Source organism: Colletotrichum scovillei, assembly GCF_011075155.1.
Source record: "Colletotrichum scovillei strain TJNH1 chromosome Unknown Contig00008, whole genome shotgun sequence".
NCBI classification, from domain to species: Eukaryota; Fungi; Ascomycota; class Sordariomycetes; order Glomerellales; family Glomerellaceae; genus Colletotrichum; species Colletotrichum scovillei.
Window position 1 is genome coordinate 2,182,026 of NW_023336266.1, and position 23,821 is coordinate 2,205,846.

Here is a 23,821-nt window from a genome sequence, read left to right on the forward strand (position 1 = left end):
AGAGACATTTTTTTTTTGGTGTTCCCGAGGGTCGAGTCCACGCCTCACGCTCACGCGCATGCCCGACCACGCCTCTCGGGTCCAAGAAGTCTTGCATCATCTGACTTGCAACGCGCTGTCTGGAAAGCACCACGCGCTGCCTAAATTTGGCACTTTGAATTGTTATTGTCCTTTCTTTTCCACTTGTTTTCCTAATACCGGCTTCCGGACTTGATTGCTTAACCAGTCACTCTGATCATTAATAGCCCCCCCCCCCCCCGCCTCTACGTGTACCTGTTTGGGCTGGTCATGACGTCCTCGCAACCTTGATTTATAAAGATACGACGTTGCCGGGTGACCGGGGATCGACTTTGCATACAACAACCCCTCCACCTCGCCCATCGCATTATCGATTACAGCGCAATAAGGCAAAAGGCAAGGTACCCCAACATCTGTTTTTGGGGGTTGCCTCCTCCGAATTTCTAAACTTTCTGGCGAACGACGCGCATACCCACGACGAACATATACCCAACCACCACCACTACTACTACCACCATCCCCCCTACATCGAACGTCGAGAAAAACGAGGCGCCCTTGCGAACCACCGAGTCCACGCTTTTCCCCTTGAAGCCTACGGCGCAAATAGTACAGACTTGCTTGACATCCTTCAACATCGACACCATTCTATAATCCCAACGTCGATTACCGTTCCATTCGCCCACATTCAGTAAATGCATCGCCAGCTTCTCCTTTTTGGCTGCGAAACTATCATTCCCGGCCGCGCATCTCGACCGACGCCCCTCCTCCAGCGCCGGCCGTCCGTCAACCCCAGCCTGCGGTCGACGACGGCAGCCTAGACAAGCTTGACCAGCTTCTATCCTATCCGGTGGTCCCAATGGAGGGCGATGGGTCGCAGCCCACCCAAGGTATGCCATGCCTTTTTATTCCGTCCCATCTTGAGCTCCAAGCAAGTTGTCGCCGTAGACCCAGTAGACCAGGACGCTGACCTTTGGCCCCCCTCTTCGCCACCTAGCTACCCAAAATGTTCTCGATCCGCGCCGCATAGGCAAGCAGAACTCGGGCTTCTCCGACGAGGACATATCCGACATTGTCTGCCTCCTCTACCCTCACACCAAATCTGCCCGAGGCGAAGTAGAACGCATAGCAAGGGATCGCTCGCCTCATGTTGTCGGCAGGGCGGAAGCGGATGCCGTCGAGCCAGACTACGAAAGGGAAGATACGGCCGACCAATTCCAGCTGACGCCGCCCAGCGTCGAACATGCAATCATATTGAGGTTGTCGGCCGAGACGAAGGATCCCCTTCGCGGTTTCCTGTTTGGCAGAAATGGGGCTCGGTGCGATATTTGCTTTCTCAAGGACCCTATGAAACGCCTGAGCAACGTTCACTTTCGCATATATGTTAATGAGTATGGTGTGGTCATGCTCGAGGATAAATCAACCAACGGGACCTTTGTCGACCAAGTGCTGCTGCGCTCGAAGCCTAAGAGCCCTAACGAGAAGTGCGACATGAAGCGGGTGCTCAGTCACGGTTCTAAGATCAAGGTGCTGATGCATAACGAGCAGCACGACCTCGAGTTCATGGTCAGGATGCCGAAGCGAGTGGGTGATTATGAACGGGCGTACAACATAAAACTCCAGCGATACTTTGCTAGAATGGAAGGTTTGCGCGCGTCGGACGTAAACGAGACATTGGTGCCGGGCCCCGGTGGGCATGTCGACTTGTTTTCTGCTCCTAGGAGACCGCAGACGGCCACTACGCGGCGGATAGCGCTGCCGTCCGGAACCACACAAGATAATGTCGACCGGTTTCCGAGAGACTGGGACGGGTCCGGTAGGTACAACCGTGTCAGCCAGATCGGCAAGGGAGCCTTTGCGGTCGTGTACAAGGTCACGTCCAAGTTCGACGGTGTCCCATACGCCGCCAAAGAACTAGAGAAGAGGCGGTTCATCAAAAACGGTGTTCTGGACCAAAAGGTGGAAAATGAGATGAGAATCATGCAGAAGGTTCAGCACGTAAGTTCTCTAATGCGCCCCCTTTTCTTACATTGAACCCCTCTAACTCCAAATAGCCGAATATTGTACGGTACATTGAGCACCTCGATTGGGACAATCGGCTCTTTATCATCATCATGGAGTACGTCGGAGGTGGTGACTTGGGGAAGCTTATCAGCGGCCGAGGCTGTCTGAATGAGATCAACGTCAAGCAAATGGCTGCCCAGCTGCTGAGTGCTTTGGCGCATCTGCACGAAAATCACATTACGCATCGAGACGTCAAGCCTGACAACATCCTCATCTCGTCGCTTGACCCTTTCGAGGTGAAGCTGACCGACTTTGGCCTGTCCAAGATGGTCGATAACGAACAAACCTTCCTTCGAACATTTTGTGGAACGCTGTTGTATTGTGCGCCCGAAGTATACTCGGAGTATGCCGAGTACGACGACGACGGCCGCCGACACCCTCGTAATAGAGCTAAGCGCGCGGCGGTTGGACAGCGGTACGACCACGCCGTTGATGTTTGGTCGCTCGGTGGCGTACTCTTCTATGCGTTGACAGGCCGCCCCCCGTACCCAGTTAACAACGGTGTCAGCTACTCGGAGTTGCTGCATACCATCATGACGGTGCCCCTTAACACGGTCCCTTTGGTGCGACAAAACGTTTCTAGGCAAGGCATTGAGTTCCTGTGCTACATGCTGGAGAAACGGCCAGAATGCCGAGCGACTGTCCGCGACCTTCAGTCACATCCCTGGTTAGGACCGTACAGGCTAAAATCTGTGACGAACTACGACCAGTCTTTTGACGAAATCACCGACGAGGATGAAGAGCTGCAGGTCAATGCGTCCCAACTCAGTTTGGAAGAAGGGCAGTCAAGGTATCTGCCTGATAGAGAACTACCGTTGGAGGACGAGGTGGACGACGATATTGTCAACGACTTTCTCGAGGAAGACTCAGAAAAGGAGAACGGCACATTCGGCCCTCGCGGACAGGGTGCTGGTCCAAGATTGTTTGGAGAGGTGAACATGTCCGCGGTGGGAAGCAAGGGAGCGATACCGGCAGATCGACTAAACCTGCCAGTGGCCGACTCGGGCGTTCTCGGCAACGAGAGCGTAGAGACGGAAATACTGGATAGCTGCGACTCTGGCGACGTTTCGACAATTATCGGCAAAAAGTCACCCAGCAGCGGCGGAGTCCGATTATCCATCTCGTCAGCCAATGGCCAGTCCGCGGATCAACTTCGAAGTCTGGTTGAAAACGTTGCGTCTCAAAGCCTGGGGGCGACCGATTTCGGTAGCGATATCCAGATGAAGTCCGCGGACGTTAGTCAAGTTAACGGCTCATTCTTCACCGCCAGCAAACGGAAGCCGCCATCGTTCGATACAAGCGACGAGTTTGAACCACGGCCGCGCGAAAAGCCAATCTTCAAGCGCCTGAAATCGGAGGGCAACCTCGACGCGTTAGCGGAGAAACAGATGGAAGAGTACAGCCTGCTCGCGTCAGTACCGCAGATTAAGAGGTTGGAGTCTGGACGCCAAATAGACGGACCATTCAACAAGATGAACTTTTGGAAGAACAATGTCGAAACATGGCATCTCCGCTACCCCGAGATGACCCAACTACAGTACGAAACGTTCAAAAAGGCAGCTCAAAGCCGAGGAGAGGAGTTTGGTCCGGGAAAGACTCCATTATGGGAGTTGGCTTTCAAGTACTTTCCGCCAAACAATGGTGTCTCGGCCATGCACGCCGAAGAACAGTCTACAATCGACGACACGAATCGAGGTTTACTAAAGCGAGACGACAGGAAGTTGGTGGAGGGTGCAGAATGGGATATCCCTGCGACAGCACCTCCAGAAGAAGAAGAAGAGGAAGATTCGCTACCAGACACCCTTCCTCCAGACACACAGAAGATAATAGTGCCTGTTTCTGACGACGGACCGAAACGTGCCGTCGCTGTCTTGGAGTCAGCCCCTGGGTCAGTGATCTCTGACATTTCAGTTCCCATGACCAATTCACTGCTGTCATGGGGACGTGGACCGACCAATACGATGATATACGAGCAGAAGACGGAGATTCGGGTGCCTAAGTACGCTCTTAAAATTCTGTTATGGAAAGACGGCCACGATCCCTCCAGAGACGTCACCAAGCATCCCTGGGATAAGAGTCCCGACGGCAAAGGATTCGCCTTTTATCTGTCCACAAAGGCGACAAACGGCGTCCTGCTCAATGGCGTTCTGCTCATGTCCCACGACTGCAAGAACCCAGCCGGCCCATCTAAGAACTGGGTCCAGCTCTATGATGGTGATGAGATTGTTGTCTGGGGGACCGCCGCCGACACGACGAGCCAGACCAAGGTTACTTTCCGCTGCTTCTACGGCGACTCTGCCCGCCGCCGACCCGACGATGTGCCGCCCAAGCTCGTGCCCCCGTCAACTGCGCGTAGAGTGGACGAGGTCTGCGGTCGGTACGAGAGGAAGCTCAAGACGTCGGCGGAGAAGAATGCCAAGCTTGCCGAGGTTGACAGGGAGTTTGCGGAGCGCAAGCAGAATATTGAGAGGGAGCGCGAGCGCAGCCGCGCTTTTGAGGAGAAAAGACTCGAGGCGCATCGTTATGTCGCGCTGAGGAACCAGGTTTCGAGACGGGGGAGTCCCGCGAGCGCGCCGGCTGCTACTGTGCTTAGGGGTCAGACGCCTGGGGGCGGCGGTGTACCATCGCCGTTGGGAGAGCAGGCGAGCAGCAGTCCGAAGAATTAGGAGTCTCTCGAGAACAAAGAGAATTCTGGTGATCTAGGTTGTGGTGCCCGGCAGATGCCGGCAGACTTGATGTACGACATGGGCGAGAACGACGTCGACATCAAGTTTGAGTCATCGCAAGATTTCAGTCAGGGGGATGAGGATGAAGAGATATGATATAGTGAGGGTCCTGGATAGCGTTATTTGTTATAGGCGCCTCTTCCTATCTCTGTTGGAGGTTTACAAACCAGCGCTTGTTTCTATATATGCTCAACGGCAAATTCCCCGCACCGTTACTAGTCGTCTTTCTCAGAGTTCGGATTCTCGCGGCGGAGGCTACACGGAGCTTTGTGTGTCGGTTGGCATGAAGAAAAGAAAAAGCGATAAAGGGATAGCGGGTTAGAGTAGATGAAGTATGAAGAAAACAAAAACCTCATGAAGAAATTCAATACAACTTGCATTATCGAGACCTATACTACCGGGTTGGTTCCCTTGGGATCTCGTGCTATGGATTAAATGTGATTGCCGAAAGTTGAGCTGTGGATCAATATATAGATTTGGTCGTTGAAAGTGTTGAGTTCCCACAGGTGGCCCCCTTGATACGAACATCTTTTTGAATTCCTCGACGTTGCCAGCAAGGCAGAGGTTTAGTTTTCATTTTGCCCTCACCGGTGTGATCTCAAGCAGGCGCCAATACGACTGACGAGACCAAGATCTGGAATCTTTATACGAGAATCAAGGACCGTTCACAGTACACATACAATGCCGCTTTGTAAAAGGGTAGAAGAAGAAAAAAAAAAGCCTTTGATCATTTGAAAAACACCTTCCGGGTTCATGCTTACATGTCTAGTATACAGCTTGGGTATAGCAATATTACAAACCTCACCACTTCTTCGTCCGGGCCTTGCGGCGAAAATGGGGCTGGGCTTTTGTCTTTTTTCAAGCCCTTGCTCCAATACGCCCCCATCCCCAAGGATCGTGGTCTTGACCCCAAAGGGGTGTATGCGACTTTAACCGCGGTTGAAGAGGCGGCCGACCATGCCGGTCGCGATGCTTCCTGCCAGACCGCCAGAGTACAGGGCACTTCCGGCCATGTTGGACGCGTGGCTGAACTTGTCGCATCTCGAAAAGGCCATGGCGTTCATGATGGTTAGGACCAAGGCGATGACTGTAAGACACGCCAAGAGTTAGCAACGGTTTTTGCTTCAAGATAACGATGGGAACTCTTCTTCAACAGGAAACCAGATCTCGTCATCGCAACGAAAGCTAAAGAGAGAAAAAAAGAACACCTTTACCCCCCCATCATCCCAAGGGAGGACGGAGATCAAGGCAGAACAACATTGGGCGGAAGGAAAAGGGGCAAACTCACCAACGAGCGGCAGCCACAGGAACTGCAACCTCACGAGCGCGAAGACGGCGAGCAGGATCCAGAGGACGGGCTGGACGTAGAGCGCGAGCCAGAAGAAGCGGCTGTCGGTCGGGTTGATCGTCTTGGTGCCGGGCTCGCTGCTCTCAAAGACCCACTGCGAGTCGCCCGTCTGCACGTCCACCTCGTTCCACCACCGCAGTCCCACGAGTCGGCGGCCGGCAATGTTCTTGAGGTAGTAAAAGTCGGCGGCGAGGAGGAGGATGGTGATGATGAAGATCATGATCCTGAGGGAAGGGAAGTTTGGTCAGCAAACGGACGTGGGTGATGAGTGTTTGTTGCGACGAGCGCCGTGGGTGTGGGGCACGTGAGTATCTTGGCCCAAGACATGTTTTGATGGATGAAGACAACGGTTCGACAAGGTCGAGGTGGTTTGCGGGATTGGTTCCGTTTCGAGGTTCGAGAAGGGGAGGGGGGGAGCTTTGCGACGACGTACATGCTTCTGATGATCCACAGGCCGAGGAAGTACACGAGTACACTTGCTGTTCACACAAGAGCATGTCAGTCAAGGTTCCAGTAAAGATCAAGGCAGTAAAGAGGAATCCAGGAGCTTGATTGGTGACTGACATATCCGAAATGCAAGAAAGGTCAAGAGGGTGATGGGATGCGAGCTCAACCGCCAGCTCAGGGAGCCCGGCGCATCTTGCTGCTGTTGGGATTCCATCTCGGGTGTGTCGACTAAGACGATCGTTCGTTTCGATGGGGGGGGGCCGTCACACTAGGTAGGTATCGTATCTTTCAAACTTCAATTGCTGAACTTCGGTTTTTCGGTCAAAAATGGGAGATGATGTCGACGCAATCAGGGGTTTGATTTAGTCTTCGTCGTCGTGCGCATGTCGTGGTTCTGATGACAGTCGAGGGGGACGAGAGGGATGCACTGTTCGAAAAAAGGGCCAGAAACTCATTACGGTACAGCTGTCGTAATGCGCGGGCCGCAGGGCAGGCGTGGATTCCAGCTTGGCTGTCCTCCCAAGCGCGTTAACTGGCCCAGACCCGTTGAAGCTACGGTAAGCTGTTCGGCGGGTGGAGGCTGAATTATTCCGCCAGGGGGCGGTTGGTACATGGGACCCACCTCATTCTTAGCGCTCCCGGTGTCCAGGGGTCCCTTGGCGGTATGGTCCGGCAGAAACGACAGGTCCCGATCAGTGCTCGCATTACATCATCAGACGCACCCCAGCTTCACTGCCTGTTGCGGGCAGCATCCAAGTAGCCGACTTGAGCTAGCCGTTCCGAACTCGAGTTACCGAGTGTCGGTCCTTAAAATAACATCGACTTGCTGGTGCCGGAGGGTCAAGAGCTGCGTCTCATCGTGTCTAGACTTGCCATTCACCTCAATCAACATCATAAGCGACATTCATTGCTTCAACCAAATTTTTAATCAATTCAAGAGTGATAGGCTACGGCTTACACAATCCCAAGGCGTAGCATTGCATCCGACGATCTATCCATCATGGCGGCAAGGTCCTCTTCAATTGTCCGCCGGGCGTTGCTTTATGGTGACTACAGCGATTCTGACAACCCATAATTCAACTGACGAGTCTAGTGCCCTCATCATCGGAAAAGATGCTGACCAAGTCGCTGGGCCTCAAGTCCGACAACGTGACATATGATCTTGAGGACTCTGTGACTCCCTCATTGAAGTCAGAGGCTCGAGGGCAGCTCCGGTCTTTCCTCTCCAAGCATAAGTCGCGGCCGTCTTCTATAGCCGAATTGGCGGTTCGAATCAACGCAGTGGAGACCAAGTTTGCTCTGGACGACTTGACATCTCTAGGCTCGCTCCCAAACATCGATGCTGTCGTTGTTCCCAAGGTCAACTCCGCTGCCGATTTGACTTACGTTACCGATGTTTTGCGTCATGTAGCCCCCGAACGACACACGGCGACATCACAAAATCCTATCAAAATCATTGCCTTGATCGAGTCTGCACGTTCAGTTATGAACCTTTCAGAAATCTGCAAAGCCTCGCCGTACCTTAGCGGTCTCATCTTTGCGGCCGAAGACTTTGCCTTGGATTTGTCGTTGACTAGAACGCCATCCCTCACCGAATTCCTCTACGCACGCTCCGCCATTGTAACTGCTGCCAAGGCCGCCGGCTTACCTAGTGCGATCGACCTTGTCTGCACCTCCTACAAGGGAGAAGAAGGCCTCAAGCGACTGGAAGAGGAGTCTACCGGAGGAAAGTCCATGGGTTTCAATGGAAAGCAGTGTATACATCCAAACCAGGTGGAACTTGTCCAGAAACTGTTTGCCCCTGGCGAAAAGGAGGTCGAGTGGGCAGTGCGTGTTGCAATCGCAGACGAAAAAGCTAGCAACGCGGGCCGTGGAGCCTGGACGTTGGACGGTATGATGATTGACGCACCGGTGACCGGAAAGGCAAAAGCGATAATTGCGAAAGCAGAAAGATGTGATATAGACGTGGCAAGCCTCCGAACGAAATGGAAGGACCAGCAGCCTGAGTAGACCACGTCGCTAATGAAAGTAATTTGGCCGCCAAAAGGCGAGCATTTCCTCCTTTTCGTCTTTATCGTACTTTTCGTCCTCCGGCTGTTTTGTTTGCTGTTGTGCCCAGTATTGGTTACTTTGATCGGGTCGCTCGCCATAATATCTGATCTCAGATGGTTCCTCTTCCATTCGGTCGAAAGCGTCCTCGGGATGCCGCCGACCGCGTTCTGCGAGGGGTTGGTTGATCGAAACACCCTGCGATATCAGGGATTGAGCCTCTCTGAACGTGTCTGAAGGCGCTCCGAGTCGATCATCATGCTGCCAAATGCGAGCCTCGTCGGAGGGGTTGTCCACGTATCCTGAGCTCTCAGGTCCCAGTACCTCTTGTTCGACGCGGGCAATGAAATCAATTAGGCTTTCCGACCGTTGAAACTGAGACGGATTGAACCTGGTCATAGAACCAGGACCATTTGGTCGGGGGCGAGAAAAATGATGAGGCTTTCTTGGTTGATTGACCCGAGATGTCGTCCGTGAAAACACCTGTGGCGGCCAGAGGGTTTCTCCCCTGTGGTCAATCTCATAGGTCAGATGATCATAGGAGTTGTTGTCAAGTAGTTCTTCTTCGGGTAAGGTGGAGTGGTTAGGTTCTTCCCTTCCAGACAGAGCAGCTGGGGCTCTTATATGTTGCCAGCAAGGTACTGGAGGCATGGCAGACAGTTCGGGCGCCAGAAATTGCTCATCAGACTGGTTAACAGTTGCTTCACGCCCGAGCTCGACGTCACCCTGAACACACACGTCACTTCTTTCAGCTACCGGCATAGTTGCTTTAGCAATATTTGGTGTGATCGTCTGTGCTGCCTGGATATTATTCTCTGGTATTGCTTGCGTTTTCGCAGAGAGGTCGATGGATGGCGGTACCAAATACGCTTGCATAGCCGTGGATGCTCGTGTCGTAGGAGCAGCAGCCCTACGACAGGACTCTCCGTTGGAGTCCTTGTGTATCTCTCCGCCAGACGGCTCGTTCAGCGCTTGTTCTGTAGTTGAGCCCACCAAGGCCTCCGCCCTGGCATCGGCCGTAGTCTCCAGCACAGAAGAATCGCGGACGGCTGACAAAATCCTGGATTGCTCCAAAAAGCTAGGCGACAGTGGCGATTCGTCTGTAGTCATGACTCCCTTGTCTAAATACCGAATAATCATCGGCTGTTCCCGGGAAGCTTCGAAGTTCTTGGACTCTCCATCAGGATGCACCTCTTGTTTGCGTCGACGCAAATCATGCGACGAGACACGAGCTTTTCTTTTTGTCTCAGCACCACCGAATATACCAGTCTCTCGAAGCGCCTCTCTAATCGGCTCAGGGGTGCTACTGTGGTGTCGGTCGAAAGAGTTGCCTGGTAAGGATGTTCGATGATTGCCACTGGTGGCCCAAGTGACATAAGTCGTAGCTCTACTGCTTGACCGAACATGTCGAACTGGCGCCACGTAGGTCTTGTCGTGGATGTGGTAGCGTTGGTCGCCTCTCAAAGAATCTGACCCCGTAATGCTTCTAGTTGACAAACGGTCGTCGCACGCCGGAAGGTTCTCAGGCAGTCGGTCCTCCAATTTCTGATCTTCGTAGCCATCACGAGGTCGCCCTCGGCCGGCGATTGGGTGTCCTGTTGTAGGCGTCTCCTTGCGACGAAGAAACGTTGATATCTCCACCAGCTCGATCCCTCGTCGTTGTCTAGCCTTGGCTTCTAAGCGTTGCTGTCGTTGCCACATGCACTCGCGTGATGGAGGCTGCTCGACCGAAATCATGGAGTTGTAGGCCAGGTCTCCAACTACAACAGTTAGTTGCGCATTCAGAACGTCTAGGTAAATAAACTAACCAGGCTTTGGCGAAGATATCTGCCCATTTTGAAAGAGGCCTGGCGTCAGGCACGGCTGGAGCTACAAATTCGTTAACAAAGATTTACTCGGATATCCAATGCTTACTCACCGTGAGCCTGTCGTTCAGAACGGCTTCAGGCTGGAAGTTGTTCATGACATCTCGGCCCGATAAAATTGGCTTCTTCGGCACGTCTTCCGACCGCCTGGTAGTCTCCTCAGGGGCCCTGCGTCGCTTTTCCTTCTGCTTCTTCCGAGAATCGTAACGGTCTTCTCTTGTTTTGTGTCTCGTTCGCTTCTCAAACCTGGGTGGGGAACTATCTACTGATATGGGAAAATCTGTGACTCCTGTCACGGGGGAGCGATGGATGGGCCCATGGCTAATTACCGCTATAGATGGCCTGGCTTTCTTCGTCACCGGCTCGGGGATGATGGAGCTGTCTCGTGATGGGGCGCGCTTATGACCACCTTGGACAGCATTCTGGAGGGAGATACCGTGCGGCCTCCATTCTGGAGTCTGAGCATTGCTCTTGTCCTGATTTGAATGTAGTCGCTTTGCGGACTCTCTAGTATCGACGCCTCGACGACTGACATTGGCAAGCCAGTCTTCCACAATGCCATTGCCACTTCTGGCGGTCTCGAGTAGACTGCCGTCCGAAGCCTGGTTCACCCTTCTCGACCTAGAACGGCTCATCCGCTCTTCTTCCAGATATGGATGCCTTGTTGCGATTGGTCTATCGCTAGAGCGGCCGTGCTGGCGATGATGCAGGTCCAGTTGATGATCCTTGGCCGCACGACTGCCCATCGTGCTCTGTTTCCGCGCAGGTTTGGGGCTCACATAGACTAGCGGTCCAAAGAACTTCAAAAGAGCAAACTATGGCGGGAACATGTAGTCTGGACATTTCCAGCCTTGAAGCTTGAGCCCGATGCCGAACATGTCTCTAGAAAGCACATTCTTGGGAGAACGGCAATAGCGATGCACACGGTATGAGAAATACCAACACCCCGTACCCTGAGGATGGCATTTCTCTCCCAGTTCCGAATTCACTTGGTCCTTTCTCCGTTTCTTTTGCAAGGCACAAGAAAGAGGTTCCTCGCTCACGTAAGGCAGGTTATAGGCAATGTGGAGCTCGCTTCTGACACAGAAAGAGGTCGACTGATGTTCCCACAAGGGAAGGAACGGTTTACCTGATATTAGGCGCTAAGATTGCTGTGCAGACCAGACAGGGCAAGCACGAAACTTTAGGCTCTAGCCCACAGGCCGAGGTCCTTCCATCTTGATCTGACGTGCGGCAATACCTTCCATTTCCTAAGTACCATTACTTGTCTGAAAGTGGGCCGGATTCAACCTCACTCGAAATCTGCAGACTGTCGGTTCTAGTCTCCAAGCTTCCAATGCAATATCATTTTTGGCGCACCTAGAGACCATTGTTTTCCGCCGAGCCAATCGACCTGATGCCACTTAGCATGCGAGTTTTTCAAACCTAGACCTGTTGTTATCAGCTCTTATTTGAATCGAGTCTTGGCTAATAGGCGCAGTCCCACTCAGGCCACAGTTGTTAAGCAGCTTCTGGCCTCTGCACAAATGCCTTCCAGAGCTTTCCAAGCTTTCCCATCTCGGGCATTTGCTCCCACGACTGCGAGGGAGATTCACCGCCTACCTTGAAACCGACTTGAACTATGTCCTTCGGGTATACCATGAGAGGCCAACCTCGAGCGCGAAACCCGTAGCGCCTAAGGTGCCGGCGTGTAAGACGGGCGAGCTGAAGAGAAGGAGAACGCCTGCACATGACGCTGGAATAACTCCTAGAAACCCGCAACATGTTCATACGGATATGGACACACAAACCGTGGCTCAATCCAGGCTCTGATTTGGCCAAACCGTGGTTCGACGCACCCACGGCGGCAGGTGGGACAACTTGGCACAACTCATTTCGCGAAGTCCCGCGTGAAGGGCATCGTCGAGCAGCATGACACCATGACCATTCCGCCTTGTTTCTTGGGTCAAGCGACTCCCATCATCGGCTGGCTGGCGCACTTGATATGCAGGCGACGCGAACCTCAAGTTGCGGCTGTCTCAGAATGCCAAGACATGGCCCTGTACAGACGGAACATGTCCTGTATCGAATACCTGGCCGAGTTCTATTGATAGCACCACCTTGGCGATGGGGGCAGCCGTACCGCTCTCGACCCGTCCTGACAGATGCTTGACAGCTGGACATGCAGGCTCCTGTGCCCGTGGCCGCGAAATATGCCCAAACGAATCTCGCACGTTTTTCACGCCTGGTCTACCAACAAATCCGCTTCATATCGATGCGAGTAGTGCGGCAAGAAGCTGTGCCTGCATTCATCACATGACTTTGAAAAGATGCGGAGCGTCTGCCAGAGTTTACCGGAGCTATAACATTGTCCCCGGGCTCGATGTCGCCAATCCTCCGTCCTCTTTGAGAGTTTCTGGGCGACAATGCCTAATCGTCGGGGAATCGGGTAACCAAGAAATCGCGTGTAGCCAGGTGCAAGTAGCTTTGGAGATCAGCTCAAGAGACAATTCGCAGGGTCGTATCGTCCGTGACGACGCACGTGGCTACAAGAGCTCCCCCCGGACAGGTCATTGCGCAGCGGTATCTCAGGCTCTCTACGGAGTACATGTGTCGATAACGACGCTGGCCCTAACAAGCTCTTTGCTTTTGCAACCAAAAAACAGGATGTGGACCTCGAAGAAGGCGCAGCAAGTTTCACCGTCGTCCGGTCAAGACCTTTTAATTATAGACGGTCCCTGTCAGTTTCGAATGTCACTGGGATCCCCAGAGAACAACCCCGTGCTCCTTCAACCGCCAGCCCTGCCGCGAGCGTACGACTATACGATATGCGTCGATTACCTACCTATATCCAACTTGCGAAAGCCAAAATCTCATCGTGGGAGCACCAACCAAGCGGTGTGAAAATCGAAACGGTGCCGGAGCATGGTGCCATCCCCAAACCTTGGTACTCCCAGCTGGATCGCGGACATGTGCATTAGGTTTCCTGCTGGTGGCATTCCGGAGGCCAAGTTGCCCCTCCATCTCTCGACTTGAAGGCCCCCGTAATCGCGGGCCCATGCGACATATGACGGCGGCTATATTTCCATGGGTACGTAGTTTAAAGGTTCCGCCACTTTAGACCCTACTGATTGGAGTTCTCTAGCCGTTGACACGTCGTTGCGTCACATCATCAAGTCGATATCAAAACTCTTCCAGGACGGCGTTGCTCAATTGTTGACGGTTAAACTAAGTTGAAAGTCTGAGTTGCAAGGACGGCGACTGATAAGACTGAGCCCGACCTTGCCAATGTGTATTGCTACTGGTCGTTATTGCGCTGGCGGCTGGGGAGCGGCTCAGGATTGTCAAGTCATTTGATGTCGCGTCGCACGAAACGGGCAATTGTCGGGCGAATAGGTACTAAACGTCCCGAATGCCTCGAGGTTGAACGTCGAGGAGAGTTGAGGGGTTGTTTGTGCGCCGTGCGTGATTTGGGGGAGGGGCAGTCGTGGCCAAACCAAGTTGACGATACGACAGAGGTGACGGCCGTCGACGTCTCCACTGGATCGACCAGCTCCACTAGCAAGGAGAACTTGGACCACAAGATGCATCCACAAGGAGAGGTTGACTTCACAACTTCAGCAAATTCACCCACATCGCAAAGGCTGCTCATGGGCCTCTGGCTGGTCAGTGCCTCGCGGGGTGTGGAGCCTCAAGGGGACGACGGCATTGAGCGTTTTGCGCGCCAAAAAGAGGTTGCTTACCGACTTCTTGTTAGCTGCTGGCCCTGGAGCTCTCCCAAGACGGACTGCTTCGCGTGTCGCCTCGCATGAGTAGTTAATGCCGGCAAAGGAACTCTCGCCTTAGAAAGCTGCTTGGTCACATCTTTGCGCATGAGAAAGAAGCATCTAGGCCAAGGGCACGGCGGAACGGCAAGCCGAGGTTGACGAGGGTAGCGTGACGAGAGCAAATGGCTGGATCCCTGGAGCGCATTGGACGACAAGCCAGGGACGGACTACAGACCGACACCACCCATGGACAAGTTTGACGACTGAGAAGACGATCGAAGTCATCCAGGCTTTCTCCGGGACGCCTGCGTGGGATAAAGGCCGCACTCGCAGTCGCCAGCAGCATGGCACGAACATGTCAGCAAACAGATGGTCGATTGCGCTAAGACGTAGCAAGGGCAGCGGCGACGGCACGGGTACGGCGAATGTCGCAATATGCTGGCCGGGCGAGATCAAACGGATAGGGACGCACATTCGAGCATCAGTCAGAATTGGCCGCCTCCCGGAGCCCGTCACGCCGCACATCTGGAATGCAAGCCGAGTCGAGAACCGGTTCTGCAGGCTCTGCAGCGAGGTGCAACACTAGGAGACTCCACTTTCAGGAGAAGGTGGACGCTGGAGAATGATGTTGCAGCTCCAAGATGTTCATCTTGCTTCAAACTGGGCATGGTCGAAGGAGGCTGTGCAAAGTGTGGGGTCGAATAGGAATGTCACTCTTGGTCCAGTGCGTCCGCAAGTGACCAGGCCAAGCCTGTCGTCTCGCGCAGGTGTTTCCAGCACGACAATGGCGGACACAGATGCCAATCTGTTTCTTTCTGCTGTCAGGATGCCACCCTGTCGACTGTCCTCCCTCTTCTTTCTCGACCAACTTCCAGAAATCCAACCTGACTGCCGACGGAGTATACCTGATGTCTCTTACGGCGCCACTCATCGGCGTTGCCAGCTTCGGCTCGACCATCGTCTATCTAGCGGCTCCCCAAAGACTAGCAACGCCGGCGTCTGTGCGGATGCGAATTCCTCGACTGGCTGCATGGAGGGGCAGCTAGATCGTACATCATGGGCTGATTTCCCATGGCCGAACTTTTCCCCCTCGCCTGCGATCCGGTAGTAAGCCTTTTTCGCCTGCTCACACCCTGCAATAGCTGGGTTCATGGGGTTTAAGAAGCTTTCCGTGGTCCTGGTCTCTGCATCTCATCCCACCATACTTGCAGGCGCTTGGTTAGTCAGGTCGACCGCAAGTGTGAGCACATTGGGCACAATGATGAGCGGTATCGAAGGACGGGCTGCAGTGGAGTTGCTCGACACTTGGGCACTTGGCACCGGAGTGTGTATTGAGCGACAAGCCGTTGGCTCCTGGTGATGGTGATATTGCTGACGGGGCATGAGCCCCGGACGAGAGCTCACAGAATGGACAGAATGCCTCAGAAGAGCAGCTGCCTGGAGGTCGAGTGCGTAAGTGCGTGCGTCTCGTCTTGCGTTGTCAGAGTTGAAGTGCTACGGAACGCGACAACGTCCACGAGGCCAGGCCGCGACAGCAGGACCCCGCGGCGCCAACGACAGTATCAGTATCGAAACCAAAAAGCTGTGATATGGCGGTTTCTCAAATGAACATCCACTCGAGGACGGTTTGACGGGCGGCATGCATACGAGGGGGCAATCGCATGTCACTTGGCTGGATTGGACTGATTCAGAATGACTGGATGCGAATGGCAGCGCCGCGTCTGGGTTGTATGTCTCGCGGCAAGAGAAAAGACGGTCATGGATGACAGAAGTATCGCGGGGATGTACATGTGAGCTTTTCGTCTGTTTGATGCTTGTTTGGGAGGGGAAGCTAACCCTGCTACCACACTTATGCTCTGGTCGAAACATTGATGGGCGTTGGCCCTTTGGGCCTTTTCCCTTCCACAACCCCCCCTTGCGCAGAAGAGCCGAATTTGGGATGTGGGCGGTCCCCTCTTAGGGAACCCCCTCCCCTTGACACCACACTAAGATGCTCATGGATGGATTTTCATGGGTCCCTCTTCCCGGGCAGATCTCCCAGATGTCTTGGCCCTTGCCTCGTGTGCGGCGTTCCAGCAGCAACAGCGACAGCAGCAGCGGCGGCAATGATCAAGCGGGCCTGTAAGAAAGACGCATGTACCTCTCAGGGTGAGGCAAGGTACCGTACGTGAGTACCTACATGCCCTCTTCACCGCAGGCAAGTCAGTTTTCCATATTGTCATGCTCACATCGCATGTATCGAAGATACCACTGGTCTTGGCCTGCCAGGCCTGCCAGGCCTTCCTTCTTCGTTTTCGCCGCCGCCGCTGCTGGAGTCGTTGCAGCGGACCCTGTGTCCATCGCATATAAGATGAGGAACAGGGACGCGCCTGAGAATCGGGATGGAGGGGGGACAAACCGAAGACCGCGGGAAAAGGAACGAGAGAACGACAAAGAAAAGCGCGATTATTCGAATCCGACAGTGACCTGCGCCTGTCCCTGCTTCCGAAGCTCTTTTTTTTTTTTTTTTTTTCGTTCCCCATTCCCCTTGCCTACTGCTACCTTATCGTCAGGGATCTAGTACTTGGTCTGGCTTATTGAGGAGAAGGAAAAGATTCCTACCGGCCTTTGTCCCGCATTGTGATTTTTCATTCACCTACTCTGAGAATATTACTACGTCTTTGTTCCACTTTCTCGACCTTTCTCTCAACGTATTTTCGACTCCATCACAGGAATTCGACTCGAGATATTAGGTGCCGAGAACCAATCAAAAACAGGTATGTTTCCGCTATCCAACGCGTCTTTTACCTCTCTCTGTGTCTCTCTTTTCCTCTCTATCGGTCTTTTCCAAGCATACGAATGCGGTTCGTTTTTTTTTTCCTACAAAAAACGAAAAAACAACTGTTTCCGTTGTACTTTTTTTCTTCTTTCTTTTCTACGTTATTCTTTGCCCGTTCCTGTCGCCTCAGGCCGAGACCAACCAACCCTGCCGTTTACCATTGTACCTGGTCATAATCATTAGCGAGGAAAGGTACCTTGCATGCCGTCATTCAAGATGTCTTGTTGCCCGTCGGTCAATTGAATTGAAGCCCCCCTCCTCCTCCACTTGCCCCGACTCGTTGGACCCCTCCACGTTCCCGCCACGAGCTGTTGTCCATCTCGCATCGTGCCCGCACGGCGCCTTCCAGTCCCAATCCGAGCAAGAACAGCCGGCGGCGGCGACAAGCACGGAAGACAACGGACAAGTGCCTGGCTGGGACCAGCGACGGCAAGCCGCAAATGGGGCCATTGGGAATAAGGTACCTACCTCGCAAGCAAATTGTTGCACCTCAGGAAGCAAGAGCAAGAGGCAACACCTGCTGCTGATGCCCCTCACCTTCCCTCGTCCCCCCGTTCACCCCCCGTTCCCCGTTCCGCTCCTATTTGCTGTGTGTGTAAGGTACGAAGTACGGAGTCGGGTAACGGAGTACCTACCTTGCCTACCTTTCCTTCCTTACCTTACCTTGCCTTACGGCAGCCATTCCTGTCCAGTCAACTCGCCTTCCACTCCCACTCCCACACTCATACACACCAAACCTTACCTGCCTTGCCTTGGGCCCTTTTTGCACTGCCTCAACGCCCTTTCCCTCCATCCATTCAGAAATTTCCCGCTAAGCAGCATTTCCTTTCTGTCCCCTCAAGGTGGCCTTTCTCACTCTTCTCCTTCTCACCCCCTCCTTCCTTTTTTCGATCCATCAAAGCCCAGTCTCAATCCTGACGTCTGTCATCACAATCACCACACTCCTACCAACACCAACACCAACACCGCCCACCTAATTCCAACCACCAGGTCCGTATCTCGCTTCCCTCAATCCCTCACTCTCCTCGAAAAAAAATATTGCAACACATCAATACACACCTCGGCCTCTTCCAACGGTCAACAGATTCACTCTCTTTTTTTTTCTCTCCTCTCATCCTGTGGCGACGACTGCAAACTTCTTTGTTTGGCACAGCCCACAACCCCATCTACTCTCCATCTCGCACTGCCATCCTCCGGCCTGGAAATTGTACGTTTGCTTTGTCGCCCATGTCGGGCCACTTTGCGCGCTATCGTCAAGTGACAAAGGCCATCACTGGACACTGGCTGCACAGGTGGATGCGAAGTCTTCCAATGTTGACTCGCATGCTCAACCGAGAAGTGCCCAAAAGAGCGCTTTCGTCCCTTGACTTTCTTCCCTCGCCATCAAGAACCCCGCTTGGCGCCACACAGAAACCACTTGCATTTATGCATTGCAGCCTCCCTCAGACCTTTTCGTTAAACAGATCCTAACTCGCAAGACAAATAGATAATTCAGCAATCTCTTTGCAAGAAGCAAGACACATTACTCTACCATCATCATGTCCAAGCTCTTTATTGGGTGCGTTCCCCCCTCCTTTGCGCCGGCGCATTGTCCACGTCGACAGTGTCAAACAAACTTTTGCTGACAAGTTTTCCAACAGCGGCCTTGCATGGCACACTGAGGAAGGCACCCTCAGACAAAAGTTTGAGGAGTTCGGTGCCGTTGAGGAAGCTGTAAGTACTGATTGCCCGGTCCGAAGAAACTTTCTTGAGAATGGCGTCGCCATAGACCATGGAGAGACACTTTGTCCCAACATTCCAGTAAAAACGAAAAGAGAGAGAGGGCGTGTGGTTTTGTGTGTGTGAGAGAGAGATCTGACCGTTATTTTTTTCCTGCTTGAAGGTCGTTGTGAAGGACCGCGACACTGGCCGCAGCCGTGGATTCGGCTTCGTCCGCTACACTCAGGATAGTGACGCTCAGAAGGCCATTGCTGCCATGAACAACGTCGAGTACGCTGCCTTTGCGAATCTGCTTTCCATTGCTTGCTTGTCCCGGCGCAATGATCGTGGGAACCCTTCAGCTGACTCACACACCAACTTGCTAGGTTTGACGGACGCACCATTCGCGTTGATAAGGCTTCTGACAACGGTCCCCGCGGTGGCGGTGGCTACCGCGGCGGCTTCGGCGGCGGTGGTGGACGTGGCGGCTACGGCGCCCCCCCTGTGCCTTACGGAGGCGCTCCCGGTGGATACGGTGTTCCCAACATGGGCTACCAGCAGCAGCAGCCTGCCTACGGCCGCGGCTACCCCCCTCAGCAGCCCTACGGCGGTGCTCCTCCCCAGGGTGAGTTGACGATGTCGCGTCTGTTGCTGATACGTCTTGCTAATACCTGGTAGATGGCTACGCGCCCCAGGCTCCCTACGGATACGCCGACCCGTCTCAGCAGCCCCAGGGCGGCCGAGGCTATTAGTGCTCGCTAGATTTCGGAGATTCGTTGCCCGCTAGTTGTCGGTTTTCGCAACTCGGGAACATGCGGCCAAGACATGTTGCCGACGCTCAACTGCTCCGAGTCTGACAGACGTTCGTGTGCGCGCCCGTTGGTTCGATCGAGCTTTGGTGATATTCTTCGCTGCAACACAATACCCGGTTCTTCTGTTGCACTGGATCTCTGGAAAATAAAACCCCAACCCGCGGTCAAAAGGGTTGGTAACGGCCTAGTCTTCTCAAATGGAATGGTTTTCTGCTTCTGTCCTTGATCTTCACCTTTGTTGCCCCCAAAATGGTTGCTGCCACCAAAGTTTTGGTGTATTTTCCGCATGCGGTGATGGTTCCTTTTCCGGTGATCCTTGTGGAGTATGGGGAGGGGCGGCGATGTGGGTTTGTATTTGGGAATGACGCAGAGTGTTGTCGGATTCATCGTGGACGCCAACGGATTTGTGGTCTAACGCTACATGTCTGCCTGACTGTGTCTCTCTTGATTGACTCTCTATGTGTTGAATGTTCTGAAACAAGAATGTTGGTTGACATGGGCTCCAAGGCGTTGTTGCACCACGGGCAAAGGGGAGAGGTGAAAAAAAGGGGTGGTGGGTGGGCAGAGGCTTGGTTTTCAAGAAGAAAAAAAGAAGAGGCGAAAGAATGTGCAGAAAAACTCTTCAGTCTGTCTTTTCAGTCTCCTCCTGTTCCTTGACGCTGTTTTCTTGCTTGAAAGTACTGCCGACGGCTGACAACGGTGGTTGCGTAGCATCGTGTGATGTTTCCTCGGCGGAAATGATGGCCCGTACTCTGTTGGAGAGGTCGGTGATGTGGACGTCACCGCTCTCCGGGCTCAGTCCGTCAAGAGCTTCTTCGAGGCCAAGAAGGTAGTCGATGTTTAGCCCACTCGGGCCGCGGCTCTTCCGGATGTGGGCGGCGAGAGCCTGAGGATCCTGTGGCCCGACAAATTGGTCATTGTCCGGGGTGCCAATGTACACAAGTGTGCGGATTGGCTCGGAGCCATCAGCTGGATAGAAAGGGGCGTAGTGGATCGTGTATCCGTTGATCTCGCGAATGTCAAGATAGTCCTTGACTTCGGCGACCTTGTCTGCCTTGATACGGTAGGCGACACCCCAGACACGTTCAGGTGCCGAGTCGTGGTGGTCGGTCAGCTGCTCCCAGAACGAGCGCTCGATGAGCGTGACAACACGGCCAGGAGCTTCGGGTGTGCCTCTGTGGTCTTGACTGGTGAAGGGGTCAGGACATCTTGAAGTGAGACCAGATGGCAGGTGTTATAAAGCCTTTGGGGGTCATATGGTTACCTTGCCTGCGTAAGGTGTTAGTGAGACTAGTGGAGACAAGGGGAAGGCAGGACGTGAAGTGGAAATAAGCATTGGTGGCAGCGGGCACTAGGGACGCAAGGTGGCCTTGTGTTCCCACGGGGCAGGATGAGACGGCACGCCCGGGAGAGGTAAGGGAGAGACGAACCTGCCAGAAGCGACGGACGTATCCTGTCACCCAACCAGGGATTCTTCTATCTGTGGGGGTGGACGACATAGATCAGCCGACGGCTCGGATGGCGGCAAGGGGCAGGAGGAGAAGAAGGATGAGGAGGTTGAGGAGGACAGAAGGGGGGGTGTGGTGTGGACGAGGTGAGGCTAACCGAAGTGCGGCGGAGGCTTCCATATCAGACTCCTGGAAGACGGGGTTTGTAACGTTAGCACCGACGTGTGTGAGGCTTGTCTACGGCAGGCAGGGATGCGTGCGCCATGCGGGAGGGCGGGAGGAGCTGGAGGACAATAGCAGCCCAGTCCAGTCCAGCCCAGTAGGGAGAGCGGCAGGGATCGAGGGTGATCTCGAAGGGTCGAAAACGTACCCATAACCGTACAGCCAGAACTCGCCGCTGCCGTTGGTGGAGAGGTCGGTGTCGGCCATGCCGGCTGTCGTAGATTTTGAAGTCTGCCTGAGATGATGTACAACGCGAAGAAGACTAAGAGACGGGATATGAGAAATGACAGTCCAGTTGTTGCTGTCCACCGTGGATTCGAGGTGAATACCTACACTTGGGAAGAGTGTTACAACTGGTGTTCACGATGCCAAAGCCTGGAGGAATTTCGAGCAAATCAGTCCCACTCCGGTGTAACTCGCTTCGGACCCTGCACACACACAAAACATAAAAGAGAAGCAGCAGAGGCAGCTCGGCGATCCAGCTTGGATCGATCTCTCAGGGCACTTGACCAGGCGCGTGAGGGCCGAGGGTTACGAAAGCCATCGGTGACGCCCCAGAGCGGCAAACCGCAAGGGCCGAGGCGGGAGTTGTGTGAGGGGACCGCGTGAAGCCGCGCGTACACATGTTGGAGATGGGTAGACAGACAAGCAGACAGGCAAACAAACAGAACAGAACACGACTCGAAAGGTCAGATTTGAGAGGGGTAATGAAGAGAGGTGGACGAGGAAGATGATGAGGAAAGAGGTGGAGGAGAAGCAAGAGGAAGTGGAAGAGGAAGTGTTCTAGAAGGGGAGGGGACTGGAGGGTCTAAAACGGGCCAGGCGGAAAAGTCAAAGTGGCGGGCCTATGTAAGGTATAGTAGGGTAAAGTGAATCGGGGCGTGGTCTTGAAGAGAAGGAGATGACGGTACATACGATTCTGGAATCAGAAGGCGGGGAAGAAATGGGAGACTGGAGAGGGAGACGGACGTGTTCCAAGTGATCGAGGAAGAACGGGCAGGTCGAGTTGACGGCCGCGAATCTGCAAAAAAGCTGGAAAGCATACGCAATCCCGCTTGCCGGCGTCCCGTGCTGGAGGCTCGGCGTTCTGGGGAGGGGCATTGGTGCCGGGGCTGTGGTGGGGCAGGCAGGGCAGACTCGCAGACTCAATGGAAGGGAAGGGAAGGGGGGAAAGGGAAGGATGTTAGGGTGGTACGGGCTGACTGTGGACGGTCACGCATCCACGATGATTCGAAGACGAAGAGAGGGCCTCAAAGCACTCACTACCTTACCAGTTACCTAGAGATGAGGCGCATGGCAGTTGTCCACATGCAAGATCCATCAGGTCCAACTACCTTACCTTATCTTAGACACTAATGAGTGAGGTGATTACTGGTGCGATGCCAAGGTCAGAAGAGGGACGGACACCTGCCAACTGGCCAGATCATCTCACCTCAGGTGCTGGCGAGTGAACGTGCCATGGTGAAATAAGCTTAAATGGGGATACACCTCAACCACCAGCTCAATCTCAGATGGTTGTCATGCCGCCCGGCCCGATGGTGTAGAGGACTTTCCCGTTACCTCAAGTGTGTGGGAGTGTGTGTGGTGTGTGGGAGAGCCCGGAGTTGTAAGGAATAAGTGTCATTCAGATAGGTAAGTATGGAGTACTCGCAATTACGTGTATACGTACCCCTCTAACGCATGGTCCAACGTTCATTCCTGGTCCTGAATCCTGTCAAAACTTACTCAATACGGCAAGTATCCGGAAGGTACGGAGTATACCGTATCCCACACCTCTCAGGCTCTATTCCGAAGCAGCACTTGTCTGATGATCAAGCTGAAGCCTTGGGGATGCGCAGTATGGTCGGTGAGCGATTGCAATGATTGGGGAGAAGAAGAAAAAAAAAAGAAAGAAAAATGACGGAGGCTCCAGGCTGAAATTTAAAGTGTGCAGGAGTAAGCAGGACCCCTTTCTATGGCTCCCGTCGCGATCTGTATCTGGATCGTATCACGTACCCGGTCCCGAGACGAAGAAAAGACCCCTTGGGGCCATGTAGTGGATACAGGGAACAAAACTAGGTACCTACTCCGTAGTGCACCACGCATATCACCCACACAAGGACAGAGGCAGGTAAGCTAAGTCAAACTACCTTAGCAATAACGGTACTGAAGATACGAATTATCCGTACGCTAAGCGCGTATGTCGCCGAGCTGTCCCGCGCTAGAGCCCTCGTGGGTGTTTTCTTCTGACGGGATTTGCGCGGACCTGCCCGTATCTTTCTCTGAGGTCTAAAACATTCAGTGTTCAATGTTGTCTGTGATTGCAACGGGTATTCTTTCCCATCCTGTCTGCCTTTCTCAATCAATAGCTCGCATTCCCCCCTTAGCCCCCGGCGCGGCGTTGGCTTAGTAAATCCACCCGATAGCCACACAACCAGGAACACCAGGCGAACGTGGCGGTGCCACGAAACCGAGCTGGGCACTGACTTGACTGACAATGACTCTGATGATCTTGACTACTGATGAACTGACTGAATGGCAAATTGCTGAAAGAAGTCGAGAGATGACGAAAGAGGACAGAATA

The 23,821-nt window shown here is 53.7% G+C and overlaps 5 protein-coding genes across 5 annotated transcripts; 3 read left to right on the forward strand and 2 right to left on the reverse strand.

The window, feature by feature from the left end:
* The first annotated feature begins 263 nt into the window (after positions 1-263).
* HER10_EVM0005834 (uncharacterized protein) lies at positions 264-5,116 on the forward strand. The gene is made up of 3 exons (XM_035475438.1): positions 264-905; positions 1,013-2,013; positions 2,070-5,116. The coding sequence occupies exons 1-3, from the start codon at positions 875-877 to the stop codon at positions 4,743-4,745; spliced, it is 3,708 nt and encodes a 1,235-aa protein (XP_035330692.1). The 5' UTR covers positions 264-874; the 3' UTR covers positions 4,746-5,116.
* Positions 5,117-5,694: 578 nt separating this feature from the next.
* HER10_EVM0002833 (golgi apparatus membrane protein TVP23) lies at positions 5,695-7,078 on the reverse strand. The gene is made up of 4 exons (XM_035472527.1): positions 6,718-7,078; positions 6,587-6,632; positions 6,094-6,377; positions 5,695-5,892 (listed from the first exon to the last, which is right to left on the reverse strand). Exons 1-4 carry the CDS (start codon positions 6,812-6,814, stop codon positions 5,735-5,737), a joined length of 585 nt encoding a protein of 194 aa, XP_035330509.1. The 5' UTR covers positions 6,815-7,078; the 3' UTR covers positions 5,695-5,734.
* A 286-nt stretch (positions 7,079-7,364) lies between these two features.
* On the forward strand, positions 7,365-8,639 carry HER10_EVM0000417 (citrate lyase beta). Its single transcript, XM_035470200.1, has 2 exons — positions 7,365-7,646; positions 7,694-8,639. The coding sequence occupies exons 1-2, from the start codon at positions 7,601-7,603 to the stop codon at positions 8,608-8,610; spliced, it is 963 nt and encodes a 320-aa protein (XP_035330358.1). The 5' UTR covers positions 7,365-7,600; the 3' UTR covers positions 8,611-8,639.
* Positions 8,640-14,746: 6,107 nt separating this feature from the next.
* HER10_EVM0006328 (RNA recognition domain-containing protein) lies at positions 14,747-20,948 on the forward strand. The gene is made up of 5 exons (XM_035475916.1): positions 14,747-18,636; positions 18,719-18,791; positions 18,961-19,067; positions 19,163-19,401; positions 19,455-20,948. Exons 1-5 carry the CDS (start codon positions 18,617-18,619, stop codon positions 19,526-19,528), a joined length of 513 nt encoding a protein of 170 aa, XP_035330722.1. The 5' UTR covers positions 14,747-18,616; the 3' UTR covers positions 19,529-20,948.
* Positions 20,211-22,229, reverse strand: HER10_EVM0010538 (ChaC-like protein; the record flags this gene model as incomplete). Its single annotated transcript, XM_035483123.1, has 2 exons — positions 21,285-22,229; positions 20,211-20,775 (listed from the first exon to the last, which is right to left on the reverse strand). The coding sequence occupies exons 1-2, from the start codon at positions 21,299-21,301 to the stop codon at positions 20,211-20,213; spliced, it is 582 nt and encodes a 193-aa protein (XP_035330947.1). The 5' UTR covers positions 21,302-22,229.
* Positions 22,230-23,821: the final 1,592 nt, after the last annotated feature.

Coding starts and splice junctions, on each gene's coding strand:
- HER10_EVM0005834 (XM_035475438.1), top strand. CDS start 875: ATGGAGGGCGATGGGTCGCAGCCCACCCAAG. Junction 906..1,012: donor TGGGTCGCAGCCCACCCAAG/GTATGCCATGCC, acceptor TTCGCCACCTAG/CTACCCAAAATGTTCTCGAT. Junction 2,014..2,069: donor TCATGCAGAAGGTTCAGCAC/GTAAGTTCTCTA, acceptor AACTCCAAATAG/CCGAATATTGTACGGTACAT.
- HER10_EVM0002833 (XM_035472527.1), bottom strand. CDS start 6,814: ATGGAATCCCAACAGCAGCAAGATGCGCCGGGCTCCCTGAGCTGGCGG. Junction 6,378..6,586: donor CTGTGGATCATCAGAAGCAT/GTACGTCGTCGC, acceptor CCCTTCCCTCAG/GATCATGATCTTCATCATCA. Junction 5,893..6,093: donor CCTGTGGCTGCCGCTCGTTG/GTGAGTTTGCCC, acceptor CGTGTCTTACAG/TCATCGCCTTGGTCCTAACC.
- HER10_EVM0000417 (XM_035470200.1), top strand. CDS start 7,601: ATGGCGGCAAGGTCCTCTTCAATTGTCCGCCGGGCGTTGCTTTATG. Junction 7,647..7,693: donor CCGCCGGGCGTTGCTTTATG/GTGACTACAGCG, acceptor TGACGAGTCTAG/TGCCCTCATCATCGGAAAAG.
- HER10_EVM0006328 (XM_035475916.1), top strand. CDS start 18,617: ATGTCCAAGCTCTTTATTGG. Junction 18,637..18,718: donor ATGTCCAAGCTCTTTATTGG/GTGCGTTCCCCC, acceptor GTTTTCCAACAG/CGGCCTTGCATGGCACACTG. Junction 19,402..19,454: donor CGGCGGTGCTCCTCCCCAGG/GTGAGTTGACGA, acceptor AATACCTGGTAG/ATGGCTACGCGCCCCAGGCT.